General features: G+C 37.6%; 1 protein-coding gene across 1 annotated transcript in view; it reads right to left on the bottom strand.

Annotated features, from left to right (window-relative positions):
* PCDH15 (protocadherin related 15) overlaps positions 1-27,988 on the bottom strand; it is a 1,265,671-nt gene that overhangs the window by 358,468 nt on the left and 879,215 nt on the right. Inside the window, exons 12-13 of the mRNA XM_032845308.1 lie at positions 15,043-15,155; positions 173-379 (exon numbers count right to left, since the gene is read on the bottom strand). Coding sequence (XP_032701199.1) covers positions 173-379; positions 15,043-15,155 — 320 coding nt within the window. The remainder of the gene's footprint in view (positions 1-172; positions 380-15,042; positions 15,156-27,988) is intronic.

Below are 27,988 nucleotides of genomic sequence, written 5' to 3'. Positions count from 1 at the left end.
TGATGTGAAATGAAATTACAACACTAGGATTCTCATTTATGAGACTCTTATCCACAAGGACTCTGTTCTCTATTCCATAACTCCCATCGCAACGTCTTTGTCAAAGTTCCTGTTGACATAAATATAATAAGTTGCGTCAAGGAAACAAGAGCAACATTTATACTGAGCTTACATCTTCTATATCCTTGTCCAGAACCACGATTCTCAGAGGGGACGTCAAGTTCAAACTGTCAGAGATGGTTGCTCCCACAGGGGCGGATTCCAGGATATAGCCTTGGTAACTGGGCATTGTGAAATACGGACTCTGATTGTTTTCATCCAGGATTTCAATATGGAGACTGGCGAAGGCAGGCAGAGGATGGCCATTGTCCTGTTCAGCCTAGAAAAGAATTTTTAAAAAGGTTAAAATGTTGTATGTTTTTGGATCATCTTGGAGGGTCACTTTTCATACTATTTACGAGGATTCTTTTTCGAATGGGTGTCAGTACAGAAAGAAGAAATGCTTTAGAGTTGAGGGGCCCTTAGAAAGCATAAATGAGGAAGAGAAAGTCCACAGAGGCTTCATCAACTTTTGGTCTCCTGTCCTAAAACTCAGCATATATTTAAATATATATATATGTATATATATATTAATAATCATTGCTGTGAGCTATTGTATCTGCTGCTGAATGTTGTTAGAAGAGATAACTGTGGGCTCCTGGGTGGCTCAGTGGGTTAAAGCCTCTCCCTTCAGCTCAGGTCTTGACCCCAGGGTCCTGGGATCGAGCCCCGCATTGGGCTTCCTGCTCAGTGAGGAGTCGGCTTCTCCCTCTCTCTGTCTGCCTGCCTCTCTGCCTACTTGTGCTCTCTGTCTGTCAAATAAATAAATAAAAATCTTTAAAAGAAAAAAAAAGAAGAGATAACTGTGCTTTCACATAAGTAGACAGAAAACCAAGAAACAAAGACATGTGGTAAATTGCTGATAAAATATGTAAGTCCAAGGAAAAAAGATTCATAAAGTATCATATTTACTTTATTCTCCTCTGTGTCTTCTAACTCCACATGAATGATCTAATCCCCAAATAATTCATATTTCCATATAAAATTAAGACTACATTTCTGCCCATGGAAAGTCCTCAAAAGCTTCATATATGGGACAGAGATGATTTCAATGAAATACTTTTAGTAGTTGTAGAATTTCAAATATTATTTAATTGCATACATTATTCAAGTAAAATTGATATTCATGTCCTAGAAATATGTTTGTTTTCCTGTTTTTTCTCCTCTTTAGTTTAAAAAATTGATGACAATTTATATTTCTAATATATTTTCTTTCCATGGCCATGTAGTCATGTTGGGAATTGGGGAAACACCAACACTTGACTTTTTGTTTTATTAAGAAAATTTATTCTATACTAATCCAAAAGCTTTATTTGAGAGAAGATTTTATCACATCTGAGTTCTGGAAAATTTCCTCCATCTGTTAGGCAAAACCTTGATACAACCCAATATAATGTACATTTATTAAAATAAATTCAAAGTCCCCATTGTCAATTTTTATTAATAAGTTTTCCCTATAACCACAATAGTTGTATTTTGAAATCAACTCCAGGTGAAAGTTAAATATTTTACATTAAATAGTGGAGTGCTTTCCTGGATGAAATAATAACATTTGGTCATGAAAATTTATAAATAGTTCAGATAGATATCTCTGATTTTTCAACCCAGAGGCAAGAACCTAGGCCTTCTAAGAAGACAGTTGTGCACTTTCCTCCAATTATAATTTAGCATTTTCATCAACTAATAGGGTAAGTAACAACTCACAGTGATGTTTGGCAAGGCTGGTAACTCTGAACCAAGAAAAATCACAATACTTGTATTCCTTCACGTTAGTATTAATATTGAAGATATTCTGAAATATCATTTATGCTAATTAATAATTTGAATTCATGGTAATGAATAAAGTCACTATAAAATTATGTTATTTAAAGCATGGATAAAAACTCTTTTTTTTTATATTTTGGTAACTCCATCTCAATGAATTAGATTCCCTCTATAACATTATGCCATTTATTTTGTGCATTTGAATTTTCTTTGGGAACAGACTGCCAAGAGGGGTCCACGGTGTAAAATGTTCATGAGCTCTGCTCTGCACTGAGGACAACAATCCTGAAATAATGTGTAGCTTTTTCTGGAATTACGTATTCTTCTCACACATAGCCCATATGTGCTGCTGACACCATGGGTAGCTCCTTCTGCATCCAGAGGTTATGATTAATTTGTGCTGAGCCATGGACACTCTTCTAGGCTTCCCTTCTGTGACACACAGCAGGCTCCTTGAGCACAGCTGATCGGGGTGAGAGACCAGAAAACATCGCTTTTATACTGGATGAAACTAATTGGTCCGTATGGGGTTCCGACCCAGCAACTGTAATCTGATTAAAGCAGGAGCAATTCATACATGCAAGTCATTCTGAACAGGACCTTTTCTCTCTCGCCTTTATTTTGTAGCTAATTATTCCAAAAGCCATTATGTCCTATCCATATGGACATACTAGTGATGTCATGAAAAGTCACAAAATCTATCATTTGTCCCCACCCCCCTCGCCCAATAAACACACAGGAAAACACAATTTATGGACGGTGACAGGAAAACAAAAGCCAAATTTTATTCCGGTGAAAGAAGTTTATGTTTTACATTCAGCTTGTAGGTTGTTAATTTTTACTGCCTGTTGTGAAGCCAGGAAAACATGTTATTATCTGCATGATGAAAACAAAGTAATCCAATGAAAAGGAAATAAAACTCAAATCAGATCTAGGAGAAGAATCTAATTCTGCATATCGTTAAACATAACATGTGAAACTCTTTTAACCCTCACATTAGTTCGTCATTAGTATGGTCGGAATGTTTGGATTGCTATCACATACTTTTCTGATTTCAACGCTTCAGGGGACCTAACCAGGTATCTGTCTCCAAGGTCCACATTCTTAACCCCTACTCTCTTTTGTATACCCCTCTCTAAACACGAAAACATATTCCTTTGTGTTCATGGAGAAGGAGAAGGATGAGTTTTAAGTTCAAGGCTGCATCACATGTAAGTAACAGACAGGAAAGCACCCAAATTCAGGTGTCTTGATTTACGAGAGGCTACACAGGGAAATTCACAACATGTTTGTCTAATTCAGAGAATGCAAATGAATACACATATGTACGACGGATGGAAGAGATTAGTGGCAGGAAGGAAGATTAATAACGTGGATACTCCAGATTAATTAGAGGTAAAATATGGCACTTAACACAAATTAATACTATTACACTTTGCTCTGCTGCAAGACCATGCATCAGACCTGTCATCCTACCCTCTCTGCTTCTAAACAACATAAGTAGAAATTCTCAAAAATCTGACTTATTTGGTTCCCCTGTAATCACTGGTGAATGAGATGAGAAGCGCAAAAAACAGGTCAAGTGAAACAAGCTGGGGTTTTTAAGAAATCACTTCATCCCATAAAGGTAACTTTATTTATATCTACCGCATCTGTAGTTATAAGTTAAGCATTATATTTAAAAGCCAGATTTTGTTTGGACTATTTCTGGGCATGAGTCCCATTTTCAGTAATGAAACTAAAAGCCAAGAAAGCAAAAGTAGAAGAAAAATACACTATTTAGTTACTTTGGAGAGCAAAACACTGAAAGAGACAAACTACTCCTTTTTCAATATTAAAACGAGCAAGTGTGGATAATCCCTTCCCTCCCTGCACCTGAGGACTGGTGGCAAGCAGTCCCACCATCTCTAACGTGAACCCTTTCAAGTAGATAGTAGGATTTAGGGGAGAAAGGGAAAATGGGGGCAATGATCAAGACAAGGAAATGAATTCTAAGAAAGAGGAGATCATTTTCTCCTCGGCAATCAGGAAATCTTTGTGGTGAACCTGTAAGACGCACTCGTCACACCCATGTGTTCACCACTGGGGGGTGTCCCTCCTCACAGGTGTTCCCGAGCCCTCCACTCCACCCCACCCCCTCGCCTAGGTCAGGCTCAGCCCTGGTCTCACACACCTGTTCTTGGAAAACCATCAGGACACTGACCTGGATGCAAGCAGGCTTTATTCTCAGGCCTTATGTGACCTATCTTCAGCATTTCAAGCACTGTTCAGCAGCCTTTCCAGACAGCACTTTTCTCCTGGTCTCCTCCTGGTTTTACTCCCCGTGTCTCCCCATTCTCCTTTGCTGATCTGTCCCTTTCTCCACCACTCCTGACAGCTGGAGAGGCCTGAGAGGGAGGGCTGGACTGTCTCCTCCTCCTCCCACTCAGGTCCTGGTGGACCCTGGCCACATGTCATTGTCTGAGAAGTGTCCGTAACCTCATGACTCCCAGCTGACCTTTCCTGTCTGTCTCAGCATGTTGGTCCACCTCACACCTCTGTGTGGGGATCGGCAAACATTTCTAAAGGGAGTTCTCATCCTCATAAACCCTCTCCATGGCTGTTTACGAGTTATGGCTGCCAAGTCTTCAGGCTCCTCGGCCTGCCTCCACTCCTGCTTCTGTGCACATGTCACAGGTAATCCTCGAGAATACTTTATTGACTATAAACTAAAATATGGGGCACCTGGTTGGCTCAGCCAGTGAAGCATCTGGCTTTGGCTCAGATCATGATCCCAGAGTCCTGGGATCGAGTCCTATATTGGGTGAGGGGGTGGTCCCTGCTCAGCAGGGAGTCTGCTTCTCCTTCGCCTCTGCTTGCTGCTCCCCCTGCTTGTGCTCTCTCACTCTCTCTCAATATGTCAAATAGGGGCGCCTGGGTGGCTCAGTGGGTTAGCCTCTGCCTTCGGCTCAGGTCATGATCCCAGGGTCCTGGAATCGAGCTCCACGTTGGGCTCTCCGCTCAGCAGGGAGCCTGCTTCCTCTTCTCTCTCTGCCTGCCTCTCTGCCTACTTGTGATCTCTGTCAAATAAATAAATAAAATCTTTTAAAAATCAGTGTCAAATATATAAATAAAGGCTTTAAAAAATCATTTGTGGAAAAAGAATAGGAGCGATACCACACTTTAAAATAAAATATAAAATAAAAGCCAGATCTAACTACTTCTCACCTCCTCCCTGGTTACCACCCTGATTTCACTACCACCATCTGCCTCTGATCACGTTAACTTCTCTATCTGCGTCCACCCTTGTCAACACCCCAGGCCCATAACGGGATCCCGTGCTTTTGTGAAAGACCAGCCACACTGGGTCACTTCTCTCACCAAAGCTTTCAGGGCCTTCCTCATGCTCCTGTCCTTCTCACTCCATGCACTCCGTCTTTCTCCTGGACCCCAGGAGAGGACCGTCCTCTTTGGTCAAACCTCCAGGAGACAAAGGATGCCATTCGTCAAGCCTGCCTCTCCCGCATGAGCACAGGTTGCTTATTTGGCTCAGTCGGAGGCTGACTCTGAAAACCAGACACGCCCATGCCGCCCAGGTTTCACACACCCCTCATTGCCACGCCTTAATGCAACTTGCAAGTGGACCCGAGGAAGAGGGTTGGCTTTGGAGAATCTTTCTGGAAGGCTCAATTTATACTCCCATTTTCTCTCTTTGATCAGAAATTACCCTCACTTTTTCCTAATCGATTTAGATTGTTAAAATCTATTTACTCGTGTTTTCAACCAATTTATTTATTAGCATCAACAACCTTACTCGTTTACACCTTTCCAAGAGCCAGGCATTGAGACACACCTACCTGGGGATTCAAACAAGAATGACTTGGACTTCTATTTGGAAGCAAATGCTTATGAAAGTCGGAACATTACCTTGACGACACATTGTTACTGATTCTTTCATAAGGGGCCAGTGTATGGTTGTGAAAGGTATACCTTGGAAGTTAGCCACAGTAAGAAAACAAACTAACAAACAAAAGGAAAGGTGCATAATGCTATTATGATTCTGGTACAAGATATGATACTTCAACGCGATTATGAAAACAATTTAAGCACTGCCTGGATGACTCAGTCGGTTGAGTGCCTGTCTCTTGATTTCGGCTCAGGTCATGATCTCAGGGTTGTGAGATCGAGCCCTGTATGGGGCTCTGTGCTCAGTGGGGAATCTGCTTGTCCTTCTCCCTCTGCTCTTTCCCCCAGCTTGAGCTCTCTCTCTCAAATAAATTAATACATTAAATTAATAAACTGATAAATACAATCTTAAAACAAATTTGAAATAGACAAAAGTAATTTACATTGTTATAATCATGTAGTTGGGGTTCTTGGGTGTGTGGGGAGTAGTGGCCAGGAGAGGGTGGAGAAACATCTGGGCATTCTTAATACTTTTTTTTTTTTTTTTTTTTTTGTAGTATATCTGGTTGTCTTGGTTTGTAAAAACCCAGCAAGAGGGGCAGTTTCCAATAAGAAGTTTACTAAAACCCGCTATACACTTGCCCTCCCCAAATGTGCACATGCTGCCCCTCCTTCCACCACAGTGAACTAGTAATCTAGTTTGTGGCCACTAGTTTATAGTAAGGTAGTAAATTAATTTATGGCCACTCAAGGGCAAACAGTGCGTTTAATAAAGTCTGATCTAGGATGTGAGTGGAACAGCCAACATTACAAGGATATTTAAACATACTGGATGCTTGTCTCTTCCCATCCATCATTTCATTAAAGGCAGGCTCCCAAAGAAGACCCCACCTTCTATACTCTCCATCAGTGTTTCTTAAACACTGTGGTTTCTGAAGCCCTTCTCGTCTGATGCCTCCCTGTTTCCCTATTAAGGCACATTCCTGCGGAATCAGTCAGGCTTTCTGATAGGTATTTATTTGTCTGTTTCCTTAATTATTATTTTAATGTTACCCTGCCTTACAGGGTTCCGAATGATGTTAATACATGGTGTGCTCTCACACTCAAATGTCGTGAGAGGCACGTGGGTGTCTTGATTCGGTGGGGGGAGGCCTGAAACCTGCCTTCCAGAAACAAGCACTTTTGGTGACCATGAGAGGTGGAGCCAGGAGACCTCTGGGGACCAGTTAGGTCTGCTACTTCTTCTCTGCCTCAGGTTCCTAGGAAGCTGTTACAGTGGAGGCCAGCACTGCTCTAGGCTCATCTGTAAGGAATTGCTAGGTTTTCCATTTTAAGCAGTTTTAAGTTTCAGTTGGACAGAACAGTTGGAAATAAAAGTGCAGGAACCTCACTTGTTTAAGGGAGCTCTCTGTGGGATCCTGCTCAGCTCACTGAAGCCCTAGAAGGGATTTGGGGCCAGAGCCTTAGTGACAATAGGTTACATTTCATTTCTACAGGAGTACATTTTTCTTTTGAAATGTCTTAAGGAGAGATGGCTGTGGCAAGCCACTGTTCCTAGGTCAAAGATTATATTAATATTACCAACTAATTAATAATTAAAAAGAAGTATATTTCATTGCTTCTTGGCCCTTCTTAGAAAATTACAGTGCCTTAACCCAACGGAAATGTTCTTTATTTAAACTTCCATACTCTAACAAATTAAAGAATGCCTAAAGATTTTGACAGCAAGGGCACTTAGAACATTGACTAAAAATATTTGAGAACTTACAGACCCATACCATAATTTATCAGATAAAATACAAAAAAATCAGTGTGTATATCACACAACAGGTTTGTTTATGATATCACAAATAGAGCAAAGAAGTACAGCCTTGGTTGGAAATTTTAAAAAGGAGAAAAATGTCTTCCCTAGAGAGAATATAGACAAACCGCACCCAACAAGGGTTCATAAAATGACAAGAAAATCATACTGACACGCTTCCCACCAAAAGAATATTTTTAATAAACTGAAGTATATTTTATCCTCACTGGAAGAATATGACCATTCTGTTTATAATTTATTGCATCGAATCTTCAAAGTTCCTATATATCTTTCAATAATAAAAATCTTCCTCTTTGCTTAGTGTTTGAGATATGAACTGACACCAGAATTACTAAAGTAATTTTGAATGACTTAAAGAAGAAAAACCCAGTCACTCTGGGGAAGACATAGGCCCAGAAAACCCCTGCTAATCACAGGTACGTCAGGCTCTTCAGCTGGTGCTTGGAACATTGGAATCATCTTGGCTGTAAATAGCGAGGCTAACCAGAAACAGAATTATGATGGTGATGAAGTAGTCACTTTACTCTGGAATACTTTTAACTCTTTTATCTCCCTCATATTGCCCTGCCATCTGCCTCCTCAACCAGCAAAGGCCCACACAGGGTTCTAACCTCATTCCCACTGAGTTTTCTCTCAACCAGGAGAAAACCCCATTGAAGTGTCTTATCTGAACTAGTGGACTGGAAAATTCCATCTTGGAATATCTGAATTTCAAAAATCATCAGTATCCAAAAAATAACCCACAAAAAGCCACCAAAAAACAAAAGCAAACCCCCCCCAAAACAAAACAAAACAAAACAAAACAAAACAAATCAAACCCAGAAAAACCCTTATTTCCAAGTGGGTTATTTTTCAGAGCCTGGAAGCTAGGGAGAGTGAGAGTTTAGTGTTTCTCCTAGGTACCAGCTTATTCTTGAGAAAAAATGGTGAGCAGACCTATCTAGCTCGCAAGTTGTTACAGTATTTCTGAATTTTCCATGCAACAATCAAGAGGTTTATGAAGACCTGCTGGGAATGGTTGTTCAAGAGGATGGTGGGAGTTGTCGCCTGTGAAGGGGTGTAGCGGGGAGGGACTGCCGGCCAGGGCTGTTCAGAAAGTGGCTCCAACTGGACATTTTACAATATTTGGACTTGCTGTTGTACTCCTACCATGACCTTTGCAGACAAGACGGTCTTGCCAAAATCGAGACATTGTGAGCAGAATGGATAAATGGCTTTTCTTCTTCCAAGCAGCAGCAGCAGCAGGTCACCTTGTAAGGAAGGAAGGTGGCCAACTAAAATATCACCTCCGTGTGTCTTTTGTCAGCCTGCACATTTGGAGGCCTGCAATATTCGACTGCTGCATTCCATTTCTCTTCTAATTCAGCTGGATGAATAACAACGTGAGACAAGAAGACACGATGCATTCTTCCCTTTATTCATTTCCATAAATGACGTTCGTTCATTCAACTCATCATGAGAATATTTAGAAATGTGGCCTGCCAGGAGGATATACAAGTATGCACTGTTGTTTTGAGGAAACAAAAATAATGGTTTATGTGTTAATCTGCTAAATTGAGGGGGGGGGGGAAGGAACATAAAATTAAAATAATAGATGAGTGTGTATCAGATGTGTTGATGGACTTCTGAAAGTGCATTATTCATTAAGAAATCCATGGAGAGACTGCTATTCCATTACTAATCAGGACTAATGCCTGAAATTCTTGTGGGATAATTTCTCTAAAATTTGGCTCTTAATGGACTCAGACTTCCTCACCTTAGAGATTCTGCTAGGGGGGCAGATGGAGTTTATTTTCTACTGAGCTACTGAATGGAGATGTGAGTTTGTCTGTGCCTCATTCTTGAAGTAGGAATCCATGAGGACAGGAAGCTAGAACATTCCCAACCAGAGCATTTGTCTTGCCTGCTGTGGAAACATCTGCTCAGAGGGTTTCTGTCCTGACCCTGGCTCGTTGGAGGCACCTATTCAATCTTTCCTAGAGAGAGTATGCACACCTTTCTTCCCTCCTCTTTATTTCTCTCCTTTTGGATAGACTGACAGCAGAAAGAATGGCCACTTGCACTTCACAATCTCTTTAGCAGACCTGATGGACTTGTTTCATTTTCATGGGAGATGCCGCCATCTATATTTTGCGATGTGATGCCCGATGGTCTGTGACTTGCAGCTCCATCTGTCAGCTCCTGGCACCTGAGATCATTCAGCTCAACAGTGCTTCCATGGGAAATCCATGTGGTGCATAAATGGTTCAGTGTCTTGAAGGCAACACTGAGGGGCATGGCCTAGTTTTGTTTTAGGAACATTCTGTTGGGAACGAGACAGGGAGGATGTCAGGAGAAGAGGCTAAGGTTTGAGGGACCACCTGAGTGAGATGGTGGCCCTTGACGGGGGGACTAGAGGACCACCATGGGAAGAGGGGATGGGGAGAAACTCTAGAGCTACATGGAGAGGACCTGACGAGGACTGCACAGGGACATCTGGGAGCAGGTGCCTGGGTGACTGGCTGATTGCATGGTGTTGATGCAAAGAGAAAAGCAAAAGTAGAAGATTTCAGGTTTTAAAAGGTACAGAGTTTGCTACATTCTTTTTTTTTTTTTTTTTTTTTAGATTTTATTTATTTGACAGAGATTGAGAGAGAGGGAGAGTGAGCACAAGCATGGGAGTGATAGTCAAAAGGAAAAGGAGAAGCAGGGTCCCCGCTGAGCAGGGAGCCTAATGGAGGCTCGATCCCAGAACCCTGGGGTCATGACCTGAGCCGAAGGCAGGTGGGAAATAACCTAAAAGCACCCTTTCCATACTGGTGATTTCCTCAATGCAGAACTTCAATGCCTTTCTTTCTCTCCCACAGCAAGTGAAGTGTTACACACTCCAAAGACTTAGCAAACTGAAAACTACAAACGTCGTAAGCCTCAAAAACAGTGTCTCTGAGGGTTCTACTGAGTCCCTGTGAAGTATCACTGATGTTATCGTTCACACAAAGGCCAAGCACTTTCTAGGCTGTGGCACCACAAATCTGTGAGTATGCTAGCTGTCCTCTCAGGCCTCTAGACTTTCTTGTCTTGTCAAATGTCCAGAGAAAAGTATCTTGCCAGGATCACTGTCCCATCAGCACTGATATTCAAGTTCTCCAGTTTCAATTCTGTACCTCTTGTCTGTGTCAAAATATATATATATGTGTATATATACACGCATATAATCATATGTATATATTTAAATATGTGTGTGTGTGTGTGTGTGTGTGTGTGTGTGTGTGTGTATTCCCCCCCCCCCAGAAGGAGTGTTTTTTGTTCAGTTTTCATAAACAGCTTTAAACTCTGCTTTCACATAGATTTGGTCTTTTTTTTTTTTTTTTTCCAGGAGCTGAATTTATTTGAGTAGTTTATTGCATCTTTATTCTAGACAGCCAGACAAGATGAAGTCATATCAAATGCTCACACTTTCGAAGGTAGGTATTTAAATACAGTGAAGATGTAGGTATGCAAAATCAGCTGCTCTAGAAGTTTGTGCCAGGGAGAATAGCTTACGACAAATATTTCTTGAGCATCTTCTATGCACTTGACATACACTTGGGCCACAGCATAAAGAAATATATGACCACCTGCCCTACTGTAAAGGCCAAGAGAAAATACACAGGAAAATTCAATGCAGGATGGTTAGAGCCATCATGGGGACAAGCGGGATGTGGGGAGAAGCTTCTAGGCTGTGGTAAGACCTTTCCAGACTGAGTGTCTTAGCCTCTGATGCATCAGTGAGACAGTGATGCGATCGCTGATGTGACAGTGTGACCCAGACTGCCCAGGAGGAAAAGAAGGGATATTCACGAGGTGGGGCAGCATCCACAGATGCATGGGGGCCGGAGAGAAGATGGCAGACTGAGAGGACAGTGACTGTGTCAGGCTGGCTGGACACAGAGTGTTCAGGGTGGCTGATGAAGGCTCAGGTTAACATGCCCTCGGTGTGGAAAGACAAGGTATTGTAGCTCAGCCTGCAAAACAGCTACCATAGGCTAGCAGTAACAACCTAAAAATTAGAGAGACCAGGTGCCCGGGTGGCTCAGTCTGTTAAGCATCTGCCTTCGGCTCAGGTCATAAGGATGGAGTCCCGCATCAGGTTCCCTGCTCAGTAGGGAGCCTGCTTCTCCCTCTCCTTCTGCCTGCCACTCCCTCTGCCTATGCTCTCTCTCTGTGTCAAATAAATATATAAAATGTTAAAAAAAGAAAAGCAGAGAGACAGTGGTACGATCATGTCCGTGAGCCTCACTTTAGCTGTGAATCCATGAGATTTCCATAAAAAAACACAATTATGTCTGAGCAACTGTGGACATTGAATTATTAATAATTTTATCCACTTGATATTTGTATTAGGTGTCAAGAGCATAAATATATCAATTAATAATTATTTTTTAAATACTGCACTTAAAATCATAAAAGTGAATTTTCTGGGCTTTGTAATAGATAATTCATGCATGAACTGATTAATTATCACCCAGATAACAAAATATGCTTTCATATATCTCCTAGTTGCTTTTTGCTTTGTAACTATGGTGATCATATAACTTTTCATCCAAACTGGGCCAGTTTTCAGAGTGAAAGAGATATTATGAATAACTATACAAAGACAACAGGCATGAATGTGAACCTTCCTGGGCAAACCAAATGTATGATTCTTATTCAGTATGTGTATTTCAGTTAAAAATGTTTAAGAGATTACAGTCTTTTAACATTTAGGATAGTGTTTGAAATGGAACATCCTTTCCTCTTTTCATTGGATTCCTTTCAATCCTTTAATATTAGAAAGTTGGTGGGCTACTCCCTTTTGTTTCCCTAGTTTCAGCTTTACATTTTTGTCAGTATCCTGAATAAATCCCTGGCTGAAATGGATGGAATAAAGATGAAAAATTTCTTACCCATGATGCTTCCCATCTGTTTAATGTGCATATAGCTTTCTAAAGCAGAATTTTCAAAGTCTAGGAGGAAATACTTCATTTTGTTTTTCCTTAGCTCCCGAAATAGAAATGGGGATCAAATTCAATAAAAACTTCTATGTCCGGGCGCCTGGGTGGCTCAATGGGTTAAGCCGCTGCCTTCGGCTCAGGTCATGATCTCAGCGTTCTGGGATCGAGTCCCGCATCGGGCTCTCTGCTCAGCAGGGAGCCTGCTTCCCTCTCTCTCTCTGCCTGCCTCTCCGTCTACTTGTGATCTCTCTCTGTCAAATAAATAAATAAAATCTTTAAAAAAAAACCAACAAACTTCTATGTCCAATGAAAAATGAAACATTGTTGAAATAAGAAAAGGGTAAGAAGTTGAAAGACTCACTCCAGAGACCCTCCAGACTGTTACACTTCAACGGATCCCTCTACAAAGCCACAATATTCAGCTCTTATTCAAGCAGGTGGCACGTTATTATTCGTATAGATTGATACCTTTGCTTATTATCCCCTTGACTGCACACAAAACACAGTAATTTGAATCTAATAATGTCTGTAAAAACTTCCATTAATAATATAAACTGTTATTAAAACATAAACAAATTATCTATGGCCTGTTCTAATTGATTTTTGTTTCTATAATTGATGGGCTGCTTTTCATTATACCCGGGTACACCAGGACAACTAAGTTTGATAGTAAAGGAAAATAATTGATTTCAGGACTGAAATGAGGCAGTTTGGTAACAGTGCCTTGTCAGCTTTCTTAGCTCCTACAGAGAGCAGTACCGCAGGCCTACACGGAAACGGAGGGTAGACCATGGATACATATTTTCTAGTTTTATATAGTTCCCTGATAATTGAAATAGTCAGTGCAAGAAGATAAATCTCATGCACGGCCATTTTATATAAATGGTAAAAGGAGTCTGTCTTTGTTGAATGACTCCCAAACCCCTATTGAATAAAATCAAAGGAAAAAGCAATTTCACAGGAGCCTCTCCTGGTCTGCCCCTATCCCTCATTTCCGTTAACTCTTTGTAGCCTGCTGCAACACGCCTCTAGTTTTTACTTTGGCTTTTCCTGATGTTCAAACACACTTCCCACTTCTATTCATTGGCCAAAAACCTTCTGATGCAGCGACAGGTAGCTCAGGGTAGTTTCTGGAACATCTTCCTGGAATCCCCAGATTAATTTATATGTCCCAATTCTGTACTTTTCCAGCACTTTTTAGATGCCTTCCTGTTACTTGTCGATGGGACCTATTTGATTTATCAGCATGTACAACTCTTTACCCTTAGAGATCACAGGTTCTTCAAGAACGAGGGACAACCCATAACTTTGGATCTGGTAAGGTATAACATGATCAGTGCCCACAAAATATGTCCTAATTTGAACTAAAATCAAATGTGTGTTTGGGTGTTTTTGTTTGCAGTTGTACCAACAGAGAATTAAACCCACCATTTTGAAGTAACTGCATCTTGGTGAAGGGATAAGACTATGGCCCTCGCTTAGATCAACCTAAGTGTGAATCTCAGAGCTGCTGCTTCTCGGGGAAGTAACTCGGAGCCAGCTCCTTATGCTGGCTGAGCTTTATGTTCCACATTTGCATCAATGAACTTACCACCAAGATTATGGCTCTAATTCAATGAAAAATGTGCTTAAGTAACTTTGGACATGCTCGGTAAGCTTCCTTATCTTATTTCCTCTACCTTTAACAGTTTTAAATTATAAAAAAAAATACCCTCAATGTGCATTTCTATAGCTATTGTTCTGAGTGTTTATGAGAAGGTCTTATATTACACACCAGACTTACTCCACGTCCTTGCTTGGTCTGTTCTATTAAAGTATTTCTCCCACCCTCGTTGCTACTCCATAAATTGCCATTATTCCTTCACTGTCCAGCTCCAATCTTACCTGCCAGCAAAGTCTATCAGAATTACTTGACAGATCGTCCTGGTTTTCACAGTACCTCTTAAACAATTTTATTACAATACAGTAGATATTATTTAACTGTAATTGTAATGCCAGATGGATTCCCCTAGCTTTGATAATTTTTCTAGCCTAGGATCATTTTTCAAAATAAAGAAATTAATGAGACATCTTTTGAAAGAATTTCTGGACAGGGAAGATCTTTTAAGTTAGAAAGAAAAACAATATTTTAAAACATAATATGATATTAAAATAAAAATATATAAATTCATGCCCATTTAAAATATATTCATGAGCAGGGTTTGTGGTCAAGAATTGATTCCTTTTAGCAAGAAAAAAATGTTAGAAAATGTAACAAAGTTATATTATGTAGCATTATATATATATTTGGACAAGGCATTTGCTCCAAAAATACTCAGTATTTGAATCACATCATAATATAAACAGTTATCTTAAAGAAAAGTAGCACAATGTATTAAAATAGCTGAACTTCACTTTTTTAAATATTGCGGTCAGATTTATTTTAATTTCTGTAACATAAAAGTGCCTACAGTAGCCGCTACAGGTTTCTTTGATTAGAAGTTTATAAATACAAAGAGAGAAGAAATTAGTTTAATTTACCTTAATAACCAGATCAAATTTCTGGTGGAAGTCTCTGTTTACTGGTTCCAAGAGGCTAAGTTCTGCAGTCCTAGGATGCATATGGAAAAATCGTGGGTAATCCTCAGGAGTCCCTGAAAGATATTGAGATTTTGGCACATAATTGAGAACAATACATAGTATCTGTGTGTGCTATATCTAATTCCCTTCATTATCTGAGGAACAGAATCACAATTTCATTAGTAAATTAACTTTCAAAATCATGTGGTCTAGGGAAAGGAGACACAAATGTGGTATACAATTAATTAACTTATAAGTCAGAAGATGGAAAGTATTTATTATTGGGGTGATTTTCCAAATATATTTTATTAGCAGAGCTCTTTAATTAATTTGAAAATTCATCACATGAAAGAGATATTAAGTGTAGGGAGAGCAAATTTTGAAGTATAAAATTGTGTTTTAATGGTGCATAAATCTTAATTATAGCCTGCCTGGTCTTTCACTGCATCTTGTAGTAAACAAAGACTAGTAATTTGTACCAAATATCAAGCTGCTTGAAAATTAAAATGAACATATTCTTTTCCAGCTGGGAAAATACTTTTCTTAAGGCAAGAATCTAGCTAATTACATTAATCATATTAAATAAAAATGTATTGATGATATTCTTAATGCCTAGAGAGGGTATTTCTTAAGTACAGGCATTTTAGTGAGTTGAAATACATTTCTTCATGCAGAAGTTTCTTTCAATTGCATTATTTTCTTTTGTATGATGTGACATCCTTTTTCTCAATGTGAAGAATAAGTAGAAGTCAAATTGTGTAACTATAGAGTATATGTATGCATTTGGCACAACAATAGCCATAAGAATGAAATAACTATGGTTTCCAATTATTAAAGGCTACTGTGTACTAAATGCTTTATGCAAATAATCACCAATAAGTCTGTAAATCATTCCCATTTTACAGAGAAGGACTTGGTAACTTTGAGATATTAAATAATTTGCCAAGACCAAAGAGACAATATAAGACGGAGCTTGCATTCAAATCTAGGTTGCCAGAGCCAGAAATATTCAAAAATGGATTAATTTCTATTCTTTCTTTGCTTCAACACTGAGACAAGAAGAGAAACTCTCCTGGGGCATTTTGTGAGAGAAAATTTAAAAAAAAGTTTACCAGTAAAATAGACTTGAAAATACAGAAATAGTCAAAATTGCACATGACAGTTTAGCATATGATAAAGTAATCATCTCAAAACAGTAGGGGAAATGGATTTTTGAGTACTAGCATTTATCAAATAGAACAGCCATACAGAAAATGATCGAATTGCATCCATTTTTTATACTAGAGTAAACTCCAAATGGAGAGTATATTCATATATAATAAACAATGAAATAATGCAAATTCCAGTAATAGATGAAAACATGGATGAATTCTACTATAATGTGAGAGTGGGCATATCTCTCCTAACTATGGCTCAAAATCAAGAAGCAATAAGGGAATAGAGAGATAAATTTGATGACATTACAAAATAGCTTGGCAAGACACAATAAACAAAGTAAAACCACAAGTGACAAACTAGGGATAATATCTGCAATTAACAACAGACACAAAATGTTCATATCCCTAACACATGTAGATTTACAAATTAGGAAAGAAAAAGATCAGCAATACATTAAAAAGATTGGGCTAGAGAATGAAAAGAGTTCATAGAAAGAGAAAGAAACAAATCTTGACCAAGTACAAAGATGCTCACCTTTATACACAAGAAGACTAATGCAAATTAAATTTGAGATTAAACTGAGATTCCATTTCCTGTTTGTTAGATTAGCAATGGTCCAAAGTGGACACCATACTCTTATTGGTGAACCTGTGAAAAAACATGCACCTACAGACATTTCTGGTATTATTAAAAGAATGTTATAAAACCTATGATGGAAAACTTGGTGTATCCATGAAAATGATGTAATGGGGAATTCTGGGAATATGGCAAAATGGGAAGCATTAGGAATCTATCTCTTCATGTAGACAACAACTGGCAAAATCTGTCTGATGAAAATGTTTTAGAACTCCGGGGTCTATTAAAGTCTTCCAAATTCCAGAGTAAGGTCTGGATAGTAAAATATGATTAATTTCTAACAATTACAGCTCTTAGCACAGTAGCTACTACCCACTTGGCAGGGAGCTGGATCCATGTTCCTGGAGAAGCTTATATACTACCTCTGGGAGCAAGTTTGGACTAAAAGGACCATGTCCTTCAAACAGCAGAGATCTGTGATCTCCCTGGCAATTCCTGTTTCTGATCATAGAGGTGTAGGTGACTATCATGTCACACACACACACACACACACACACACACACTCACAGCCATTGTTCCCATTGTTATAAGCCCCTCCACTAGGCTGAATTAACTTCCAGGAAATTTGAGAGACAGCATCCTCTTTACCCCCTTCATTTTTTTTTTTCTCTTTCTCTTTTTCCCCCCTCAGAAGATAGGCATTAAAGAGAAGGACATCCAAATGTGACTATACATGAGGGGAAATTAGAAAGTCACCATGCATACCCAGGGGAAGACATAGGCTCAGAAATTACTTGAGAAAATCTTAAGTATTTTCACTTTAGACTAGTTCTCAGCACAGAGACAGACTACAACTATAAAAATAAATTAATCAACAAAAGTAGAAACAAAACCCAGCAAATCCTGAGAAAGTGAAAAATTCTGATTTCCAGAGTTACCACATTATTAGATTCAAATGTCCAATTTTCAACAAGAACACCAACTGTATGTAAAAACAGGAAGGTATGGCCCATTCAAAGGAAAAAAAAAAAAAAGAAAGAAAGACTGAATCAACAGAAATAGCCCCTGAAAAACACCTGATTAATGAATGTCCCACTAGACAAAGATGTTAAACAACTGTATTAAAGATCCACAAGGAACTAAAAATAGCTATAGAGGAAGTCAAAAAACTGATGCATGATCAAAATGAAAATACCAATAAAGAGAAAGAAAACCTAAAAAGAAACTATAAGAAATTTTGGAGCTGAAAAAGACAATACTGGAATGAAAGGTTTACTAGAAAGGTTCAAAGACAGATTGAGAAGGCAGAAGAAGGAATCAATGAACTAAAGATAGGGCCATGGAAATTGCTGAGTCAGAGTAACAACAACAAGAAAAGATTAAACAAAAGAGAACAGTACCTAATTAACCTGTAGGGTACTATTAAGACCTACATATACATTGTGGGAGTCTTCAAAGGAGAAAAGAAAGAGAAAGGTGCAGAGAGAATGTGTGGGGGAAAAAAAAAAAGTCTGAAAATAGCCAACGTTTGATGAGAGATACAGATATAGACCCAAAATGCTCAACAAAATTCATGTAACATGAATTTAAAGACACACCAAGAAACTTCATAATCTAACCCAAAGACAAAGACAAGGAGACAATCTGGAAAGTAGCTAGAGAGAAGGGACTTATCATCGCATACAAAGGGTGCTCAATGAGATTATCAGCCTATTTCCTATGAGAAACCTTGGAGGCCAGAAGAGAGTGGCCCTATATAATAAAAGTGCTAAAGGAAAGCAAAATGTCAAAAAAAAAAAAAAAATCCCGTATATGGCAAAACTGTCATGTTGAAGTGTCAGAGAAATGAAGATATTCCAGGAATGATGAGGGAATTCATTACCACTAGACCAGCCCTGCAAGAAATGTTAAGGGAGCCTGTAGGTTACAAGGTGAGGACAGTAGATGATAATCTGAAGCAGAGGGGGAGTAAAAGATCTCACAAAAGGTAAATATATGGGCAATTATAAAAGCTAGTATTATAGTAACAACCATCTGTAATTTCACTCTGTGGTTTCTACATAGCATAAGAGACTAAGAAATTTAAAAGAATTATTAGTTTATGTTTTCAGACACATGATGGAGAAACGTGAATATGCTACATAAACAACCTAAAAGGGTAAGAACTGAGCTAGAAAGGAGCAGAGTTTTGTACACTATTAAAGTTAAACTAACGTAAATTCAAGTTAGAGTGCTATGACTTTAGGATTCAAATATAATTCCCATGATGCAAACAAAGAAAGCAGTTATAGCATATACACAAAAGGAAATAAGAAAGGAATTTAAACTCTCCAAAAAAAAAAAAAAATCAATGAAACACAAAAGAAGATAGTACTGAAGGAAATGAGGGATGAGAAAGCTATAAGCTATGTGGAAAACAAATAGCTAGATGACAGAAGTCCCTCCTTATCAGTAATGACTTTAAATGTAAGTTAATTAAATTCTTCACTCAAAGACAAACAAATGGATTAAAAAATAATCCAACTATATGCTGTCTACAAGACACTCACTTTAGATTCCAAGACACAAATAAGTTGGTAGTGAAAGGCTGACATACGTTATACCATGAGGACAAAATGAAATAAGCTAGTCATAAAAAAGACAAATACTGCATGATTTTACTTACATAACGTACTTAGTCACAATTACAGAGATAGCACATAGAAGCGAGTATTCTAGGCATTGCAGTGAAGAGAAGAATAGGGAATTATTGCTTGATGTGTATAGAATTGCAGTTTTATAAAATGGAAAGGGTTCTAGGCACAACTTTATGAATGAATTTAGTATCACTAAACTGTGTACTTAGAAATGGTTAAGATGGTAAATTGTATGTTATGTGTATTTTATTATAACAAAAAATCATATTAGCATTTAGTTTTGACACAGAAACCCACTTCAAGGAATTTTTTGCATTTTAATAATAAAATATAAGTAATTACCTAAATATACTTTACTAGTGGTCTGGCTGAATAAATGTTGATATATCCTCAAGTGGATAATAACTGAAATGAAAAAATGAATGATGGGTATTTTTACCTATTACTACATTACTGTAGAGTTCTCTTTAGTTATATTAAGTGAAAAAACAACTTGGAGAAAAGTGCATATTGTATTACTAACTCTTAAGAAAGAGAAGTAAATACATATATAAATAAAAGGAAATATATATACAAATGTGTCTATATGAATATTAATAAGATGATAAATTATAACATCAAAAAAGTACTACATATGAGAGAATGTCTTGAGGAAATAGGCAATGAAGCTTAATTTTTTTAAAAAAATTACATCACATAAATACATATCATTATAAGACACTGAATACAAGGGCAACTCAAAAAGTAAAAATAAAATAAAATTTAAAAATCTAAATGTTTATTTAGTTGGTGACATAAACACAAACAGAAAAGGACCATCTCAGATAATTTTAAAAGATAGTAAGTTGATTTCACATTCATGATATAATGTAGCTCTAGAATAATAGAAATTACCAAAAACAAAACCAAAAAGAAATAAAACAAAACAAAATAATGAAAAAAAACTGTCTATGATAATAATAGTGTTCACGTTAGTGCTGTTAATCTAAGATGGTTATGGAAGTATTTTGCCAGAAATGAAATGAATAAGAATGTGGTGTCTTAATTCTATCATTCTCAGTGTTAGAAACAATTCTTATCATAGAAAACTGTATTGCCATGGAAACATAAGGAAATTTATGGCTATTCTCCAAGTTTCTATATTGTGGATATGTAGGAATTTATGATCAGTCTCAGTCAAATGTTACTGATGAATAGAGCTATAACTTCCTTTGGTAGAGCAAAAGCAATTATGATATACAACTTCTCTCCAGAATGATTTTCAATGGAAACCTTCATGTGACCCCTGAATGTTAAGTACTTTGCAAAAGCCAGGCTATTACTGAAGTATAAAAATGTTTTCCAAGAACAGAAGTGCATGTCTAAGTTCAAAGACCCTACAGATTCACTTAATTTTCTCATTTAGAAAATGTGGTATTCATTCCATTTAGCAAAGGTATACTTAATTCATCTGAAAAAGTTTTTTCTTGGTTTCAGTTCAAGATGGTGACATAGGAAGACCCTGAACTCACTTCCTCCATGGAACACACTAAAGTACACCTATTAATAGAACAGTTGCTCCTGAAGAAGAACTGAGGGCCACCGAACAGCCAAAGAGAGTGGGCAGCAAGAGAACAGGAAAAGAGATGGATACATGGTAAGGAAGGGAATCCTCATCCCCTCACACTGCGAGCCACAATGAAGTGGGACAGTACTGAGGGACTGGGAAGAGAACCCTCTGTCCTTGGATACAGAAACAAAGTGGTGGATTCAAAGAGAAACTAGGATACAGAAGGGATAACACTAGAACACCTCCAAGCACTAGGGGAGCCACTGAATGCTCTCTAGGTCAGAGCGACTGGAGAATGACATGATTCATATTCCCACCCCACCTTAACAGCCTGGACCAGAGCAGGGTCTAGATGCCATGGCAGGTGGGTCCAGTCATCTCAGTGAGCTTGTGACCTTAGTACGTCCAGTTTCCACAGGCCCACAGCAATCCTGGTCACACTGGGGCACAGAAACAAAAGCTTCATTAAGAGTGCCAGGGAACTTAGAGAACAGTCTCTCCCCACCAACCGTGAAAGTCCAGACTGGAGCAAGGTCCACCTCAACAATCAGCTGGCAAGCTCAAGGAACCCAGGGTCCACAAACCCACACAGTCACCTTATAGTGCTGAGCACAGAAAACAAGGTGTGGCTTTGTGTGTGCTCTTTAAAAATTATTATTATTATTATTATTATTATTATTTTACTTTTAAAAAATTTATCTTGTCTTGTTTTGATTTTATTTTTCTCTTCTGTTTGCTTTTTTCTCTTCTTTTCTTTTTCTATTTTTTCTTTCTTTTCTTCATTTATCATCTTCCTTTTTCTTTTATTATTGTATTTTCCCTTTTTTCTTTGTATAAAAAGCCATGATTTAAAAGAACAACTATCATTTACAGCTACAGCTCCAACCAACCAGCAGAACTCACCAAGCATTCACAGACTACAAAGAGAACATGTACACAGGACCATTTGTTCAATTTTAGGACAAGTAATCGTTTTGCCTAATCCATAGAAACACAGACAGAAAGAAAAACAAAGTGGGGAGACAGAATAATATGCTTCAAAAGAAAGAACAAGAAAAAAAAAAACCTAAATGAAACAGAGATAAACAATATGCCTTATAAGGAATTTAAATTAAAGATCATAAAGGTATTCATTGGGCTGCAGAAAAGAATGGGAGAACTCAGTAAGAACGTCAATAAAGACATAGATAATATTAAAAAGAACCAATCAGAGTTGAATAATACAGCATGTAAAATAAACACATATACACACACACAGAGTAGGGAATCAACAGTCGATGAGATGCAGAAGAAAGTATCAGCCATCTGGAAGATAGGGTAATGGAAAGCACATAAGCAATACAACAAAAAGAGGAAAGAATTTTTAAAAAATGAGGATAGATTAAGAGATCTCTTGGACATTGGGTGGACAAACATACATATTATAGGAGTCTCAGAAAAAAGACAGAGAGAAAGAAAGGTGTAAAAAGTTTATTTGAATAATAATTGAAAACTTCCCTAACCTAGGGAAGGGAAATAGACATTCAAGTCCAAGAAACATGGAGAGTTCCAAACAAACCCAAGGAGGTCCACACCATAGCACATGATAACTAAAATGTCAAAGGTAGAAGATAAAGAGAGAGGAGAGGAGAAGGGAGTTGAGGGAAATTGGAAGGGGAGGTGAACCATGAGAGACTATGGACTCGGAAACAAACAACCTGAGGGTTTTGAAGGGGCGGGGGGGTGGGGTAGGACTTTGTGGGAACCAGGTGGTGGATATTAGGGAGGGCATGTATTGCATGGAGCACTGGGTGTGGTGCAAAAACAATGAATACTGTTACGCTGAAAAGAAATTTAAAAAAAAAAGTGAGAGAGAAACATAAGCATTACCTATAAAATTATCAATTGATTTTTCAGCAGAAAATCTGCATTCCAGAAAGGAGTGGCATGACATATTCAAAATGCTGTAAGAAAAAGACCCTACAACCAAGAATTTCTTGCCCGGCAAGGTTATCATTCAGATTTGAAAGGGAGATAAAGAGCTTCCCAGACAAATAAAATACAAAAGAGCTTATCACCATTAAAACAGCCTGACAGAAAATGTTAAGGCCATTTCTTTAAGTGGAAAAGAAATGGCCACAATTAGACATAAGAAAAATATGAATAAAAAGATGTAAAATATGACAACATAAACTATGGAGAAGGATGTAAAAAAAGAAAGGGAAAAAGAAAGATTTCTTCCTTTTCTGTTTTTTTTTTCTTTTATTTTTAGAATGTGTTTGAGCTTAAGTGACAACTAAATTAATATGGACTGCTATTTACTTAGGATGTTATATATGAACCTTATGAAAATGACAAACTTATAAAAAAATAATGAGAAAGAAGGCCAAAGAAACACTACAGATACTCATTGATCATGAAAAAAGAGCAAGAGAAGGAACAAAGAACAAAAAAAAAACAGAAAACACATGTCAATAAGCACATACCTAACAATAAGTACTCTAAATAGAAATGGCCTAAGTGCGCCAATCAAAAGGCATAAGTGATAGGATGTATAAGACAAAACAAAACAAAACAAGACCCATCTATATGCTGCCTACAAGAGACTCCCCTCAGACATAGACACATACAAATTGGAAGAGAAGAGATGGAAAAACACTCACCATGCAAATCGAAGTGGAAAAAAATAAAATAAAGCCAGGGTAGCAACACTCATATGAGACAAAATAGACTTTAAAACAAAAACTATGATGAGAGACAAGGAAGGATACTACTTAATTATAATGGGATCAACCCAACAAGAAGATACAACTGTAAATATCTACACTCAACACTGCATCACCTAAATACATAAAGCAGATATTAACAGACATTAAGAGAGAAAATTATGGTGATATAATAATAGTAGGGAACCCTAATACCCCACTTACATTAATGGATAGATCATCTAGATGGAAAATCAACAAAGAAACAATGTCTGAATAACACATTAGATCAGACTAACATAACAGATATAAATAGAATATTCCCTCCACAATCAAGAGAATATACTTTCTTTTCAAGTGCACATGGGACACTACCCAGAACAGAGGATTTAGGCCATAAAAATAAGACTCAATAAAATTAAGAAGCTTGAAATCATACCATGCATCTTTCCTGACCACAATGTTATGAAACTAGAAATAAATCATAAGAAAATAATTGGAAAAGTCATGAGCGTGTGGAGACTAAACAACATGATACTAAACTACTAATGGGTCAATGAAACAGAAGAAATCAAAAAACACGTGGAGGCAAATGAAAACAAGGACACAATGGCCCCAAAACTCTGGAACACAATGAACACAGCTTTATGAGGGAAGTGTTTGGCAATACAGGCCTACCTCAGGAAATTAAAAAAAAAAAAAAAAAAAACTGAAATAAACAATCTAACCTTATGCTTAAAGGAACTAGAAAAAGAACAAACAAAGCCCAAGGTGAGTAGAGGACAGTAAATAGTAAAGATCACAACAGCAATAAATGAGTAGGAGCTAAAAAAAAAAGGTAGAAAAAAAATCAATGAAAGTAGGAGCTGGTACTTTGAAACGAATAACAAAATTGACAAACCTTTAGATAGACTCCTCAAGAAATAAAGAGAAAAGAACCAAAGAAATACAATCAAATGAGAGAGTAGAAGTAATAACTGGTACAACAGGAACACAAAGGATTGGGGCACCTGGGTGGTACTGTTGGTTAAGTGTCTGGCTCTTGGTTTTGGCTCAGGTCATGGTCTCAGGATCATGAGACTGAATCCCATGTTGGGCTCCATGCTCAGCACAGAGTCTGCCTAAGACTCTCTCTGTCCCTCTGCCCCTCCCCGCCTAAAATAAATAAACAAATAAATCTTAAAAAAAAAAAAAACCAAAAAACAGAAATACAAAGGATTATGAGAAAATGCTATGGAAAATTACATGCCAACAAACTGGAATGCCTAGAAAAATGGACAAATGCCTAGAACTATACAATCTTCCAAAACTGAAACAGGAAGAAATAGAAAAGCTGACAGACTAATTAGAAGTAATGAAGTTGAATTAGTAATCAAAAAAATGACCCAAAAATAAAAATTCAGGACCAGATAGATTCAGAAATTAATTCTATCAGACATTTAAACAAGAGTAGTACCTATTCTTCTCAAAGTATTCCAAGAGCAGTGGAGGAAGGAAAGCTTCCAAATATATTCCATGAGGCCAACATTATTCTAATACCAAAAGATACCACACACACGTGAAAGAAAACTACAGGCGAATATCTCTGATGAATATAGATACAAAAATCCTCAAGGAAATACTACCAAATTTCATACAACAATGAACTGGAAAGCTCAATCACCACAACGTGTTGGGATTTGTGCCTGGATTGCAAGGATGGTTAAATATTCCCAAATCAATCAACATCACACAGCACATTAACAAAATGAAGGATAAAAATCATATCATCTTGATAGATGCAGAAAAAACATCTGACAATATTTAATATCCATTCATGATAAATATTATCAAGAAAATGGGGTGAAAGGGAACATACCTCAACTTAATAAAGGCCATATAAGAAAAAATCACAGCTAACATCGTATTCAGTGGTCAAAACTGAGACCATTCCCTCTAATGTCAGGAGCAAGACAAGGATGTCCACTTCACCACTTTTATTCAATACAGTCCTAGAAGTCTGAGTCACAGCAATCAGACAAGAAAAAGAAGTAAGAGGCATCCACATTGATAAAAAAGTTAAACTGTCACTATTTGCAGATGGTAAGATACTGTACATAAGGAACCCTAAAAACTCCACCAAAAAACTACTAGAAGTAATAAGTGAATTCAGTGAAGTGGCAAGAAACAATAATAATAATTAATAATAATAATAATAATAAATCAGTAGTGTTTCTATACACGAACAACAAAATTGCAGAATGAGAGGTTTAAAGAAAAAAACAACACAGTTTGGCTATTGTGGACATTGTTGCTATGAACATCGGGGTACATATGGCCCTGCTTTTCACTACCTCTGTATCTTTGGTGTAAATACCCAGTAGGGCAATTGCAGGGTAATAGGGTAGCTCTATTTTTAATTTTTTGAGGAGTCTCTACACTGTTTTCCAAAGTAGCTGCACCAACTTGCATTCCTACCAACAGTGTAAACAGCAATGTCCACGTTCTCCAAACTGTGGAAAGAGCCAAGATGCCCTTCAACAGAAGAATGGATAAAGAAGATGTGGCCCATATATACAATGGAATATTACACAATCATCAGAAAGGATGAATACCCAACTTTTGTATCAACATGGATGGGACTGAAGGAGATTATGCTGAGTGAAATAAATCAAGCAGAGAAAGTCAATTATCATATGGTTTCACTTACTTGTGGAGATAAGGAATAACATGGAGGGCATTAGGAGAAGGAAAGAAAAAGTGAATTGGGGGAAACCGGAGGGAAAGATGAACCATTAGAGACTGTGGATTCTGAGAAAGAAATTGAGGGTTATGGAGAGGAGGAAGGTGGGAGGATGGGAGAGACTGGTGGTGGGTATTAAGGAGAGCATATATTGCATGGAGCCCTGGGTGTGGTGCATAAACAATGAATCTTGGAACATGGAAATAATAAAATTAAGATGTTAAAAAATTTATAATCACATCAAACACAATAAAATACCTAGGAACACCCTTAACCAAAGAGGTGTAAGATCTGTACTCTGAAAACTAAAATACTGATGAAAAGGACACACAAAAATGGAAAGATATTCCATGCTTATGGACTAGAAGAATTAATATTGTCAAAATGTCCATATCACCCAAAGCAATCTACAGATTCAATACAATCCACATCAAAATATCAACAACATTTTTCACAAAACTAGAACAAATAATACTAAAATTTGTATGGGATCACAGAAGACCTTGAATTGCCAAACCAATCCTAAGAAAGAACAAAGCTGGAGGTATCACAATTACAGATTTCAAAATATACCACAAAGCTATAGTAATCAAAACAGAGGCTATTAGGACAAAAATAGATATATAGATTAACAGAACAGAACAGAAGGCCCAGAAATAAACCCATAATTTATATGGTTACTTAATTTCCAACAAAGGAGCCAACAAAAAGCAATGGGCAAGAAACAATATCTTCAATAAATGGTGCTGGGAAAACTGGACAGCTACACATAAAAAATAAAACTAGACTAGTTTCTAGCACATTAAACAAAATTAAATTCCAAGTGGATTAGAGACATACACATGAGACTTAAAATCATAAAAATCCTGAAGAGAACACGAACAGTAATTTCTCTGGCATTAGCCACTGCAACATTTTTCTAGATATGTTGCCTAAGGTTAGGAAAACAAAAGCAAAAATAAACTGTTGGGGCTTCATCAAAATAAAACTTTACTACACAGCAAAGGAAATAATCAACCAAACCAAACTAATGGCATTCTACTGAATAGAAGATATTTGCAAATGACATATCTGATAAAGAGTCAGTATCCAAGTATGTTAAAGCTAACACTAATGGTGCATGCAAAAGTGAACACCAGGAAAGGGACAGGATGCTCACTCCCATGCTCCTAGTACAAGGTTTTAATCAGTCGTGTCATTACATCACATCATGAATATCCAAGAACATCAAGTCAGCCTGACAATTTTTAAACAATTGGAATTACTTGAAATGTAGGCTTACATCCAATATAATTAATAGTAAGCAGTGTTTTATGCAATTGTTGAGCATTGAAGTTTTAACTAATGATTATGCAAGCATCATTATGAAACATTAGATGGCTAACTCAACTTATTTTTAACTCATGGGACAAGGAATGAAAAGAGTTGTCTTCAATCCAACATGTAACTATCTTAAACTAACATGTACACTAATTACCTGAAGTAGATCAGAGATAGCTACAGATTTTGCACTTCCCACCGTGAAAATGAGTCTATTTTCCCTCTTCTTGAATAAGGGCTAGACTCCTGCTTGATTTGACCA

Source organism: Lontra canadensis, unplaced genomic scaffold (assembly GCF_010015895.1).
Source record: "Lontra canadensis isolate GAN:19392208 unplaced genomic scaffold, GSC_riverotter_1.0 scaffold162, whole genome shotgun sequence".
NCBI classification, from domain to species: domain Eukaryota; kingdom Metazoa; phylum Chordata; class Mammalia; order Carnivora; family Mustelidae; genus Lontra; species Lontra canadensis.
This window is presented reverse-complemented; position numbering and strand designations above follow the sequence as displayed.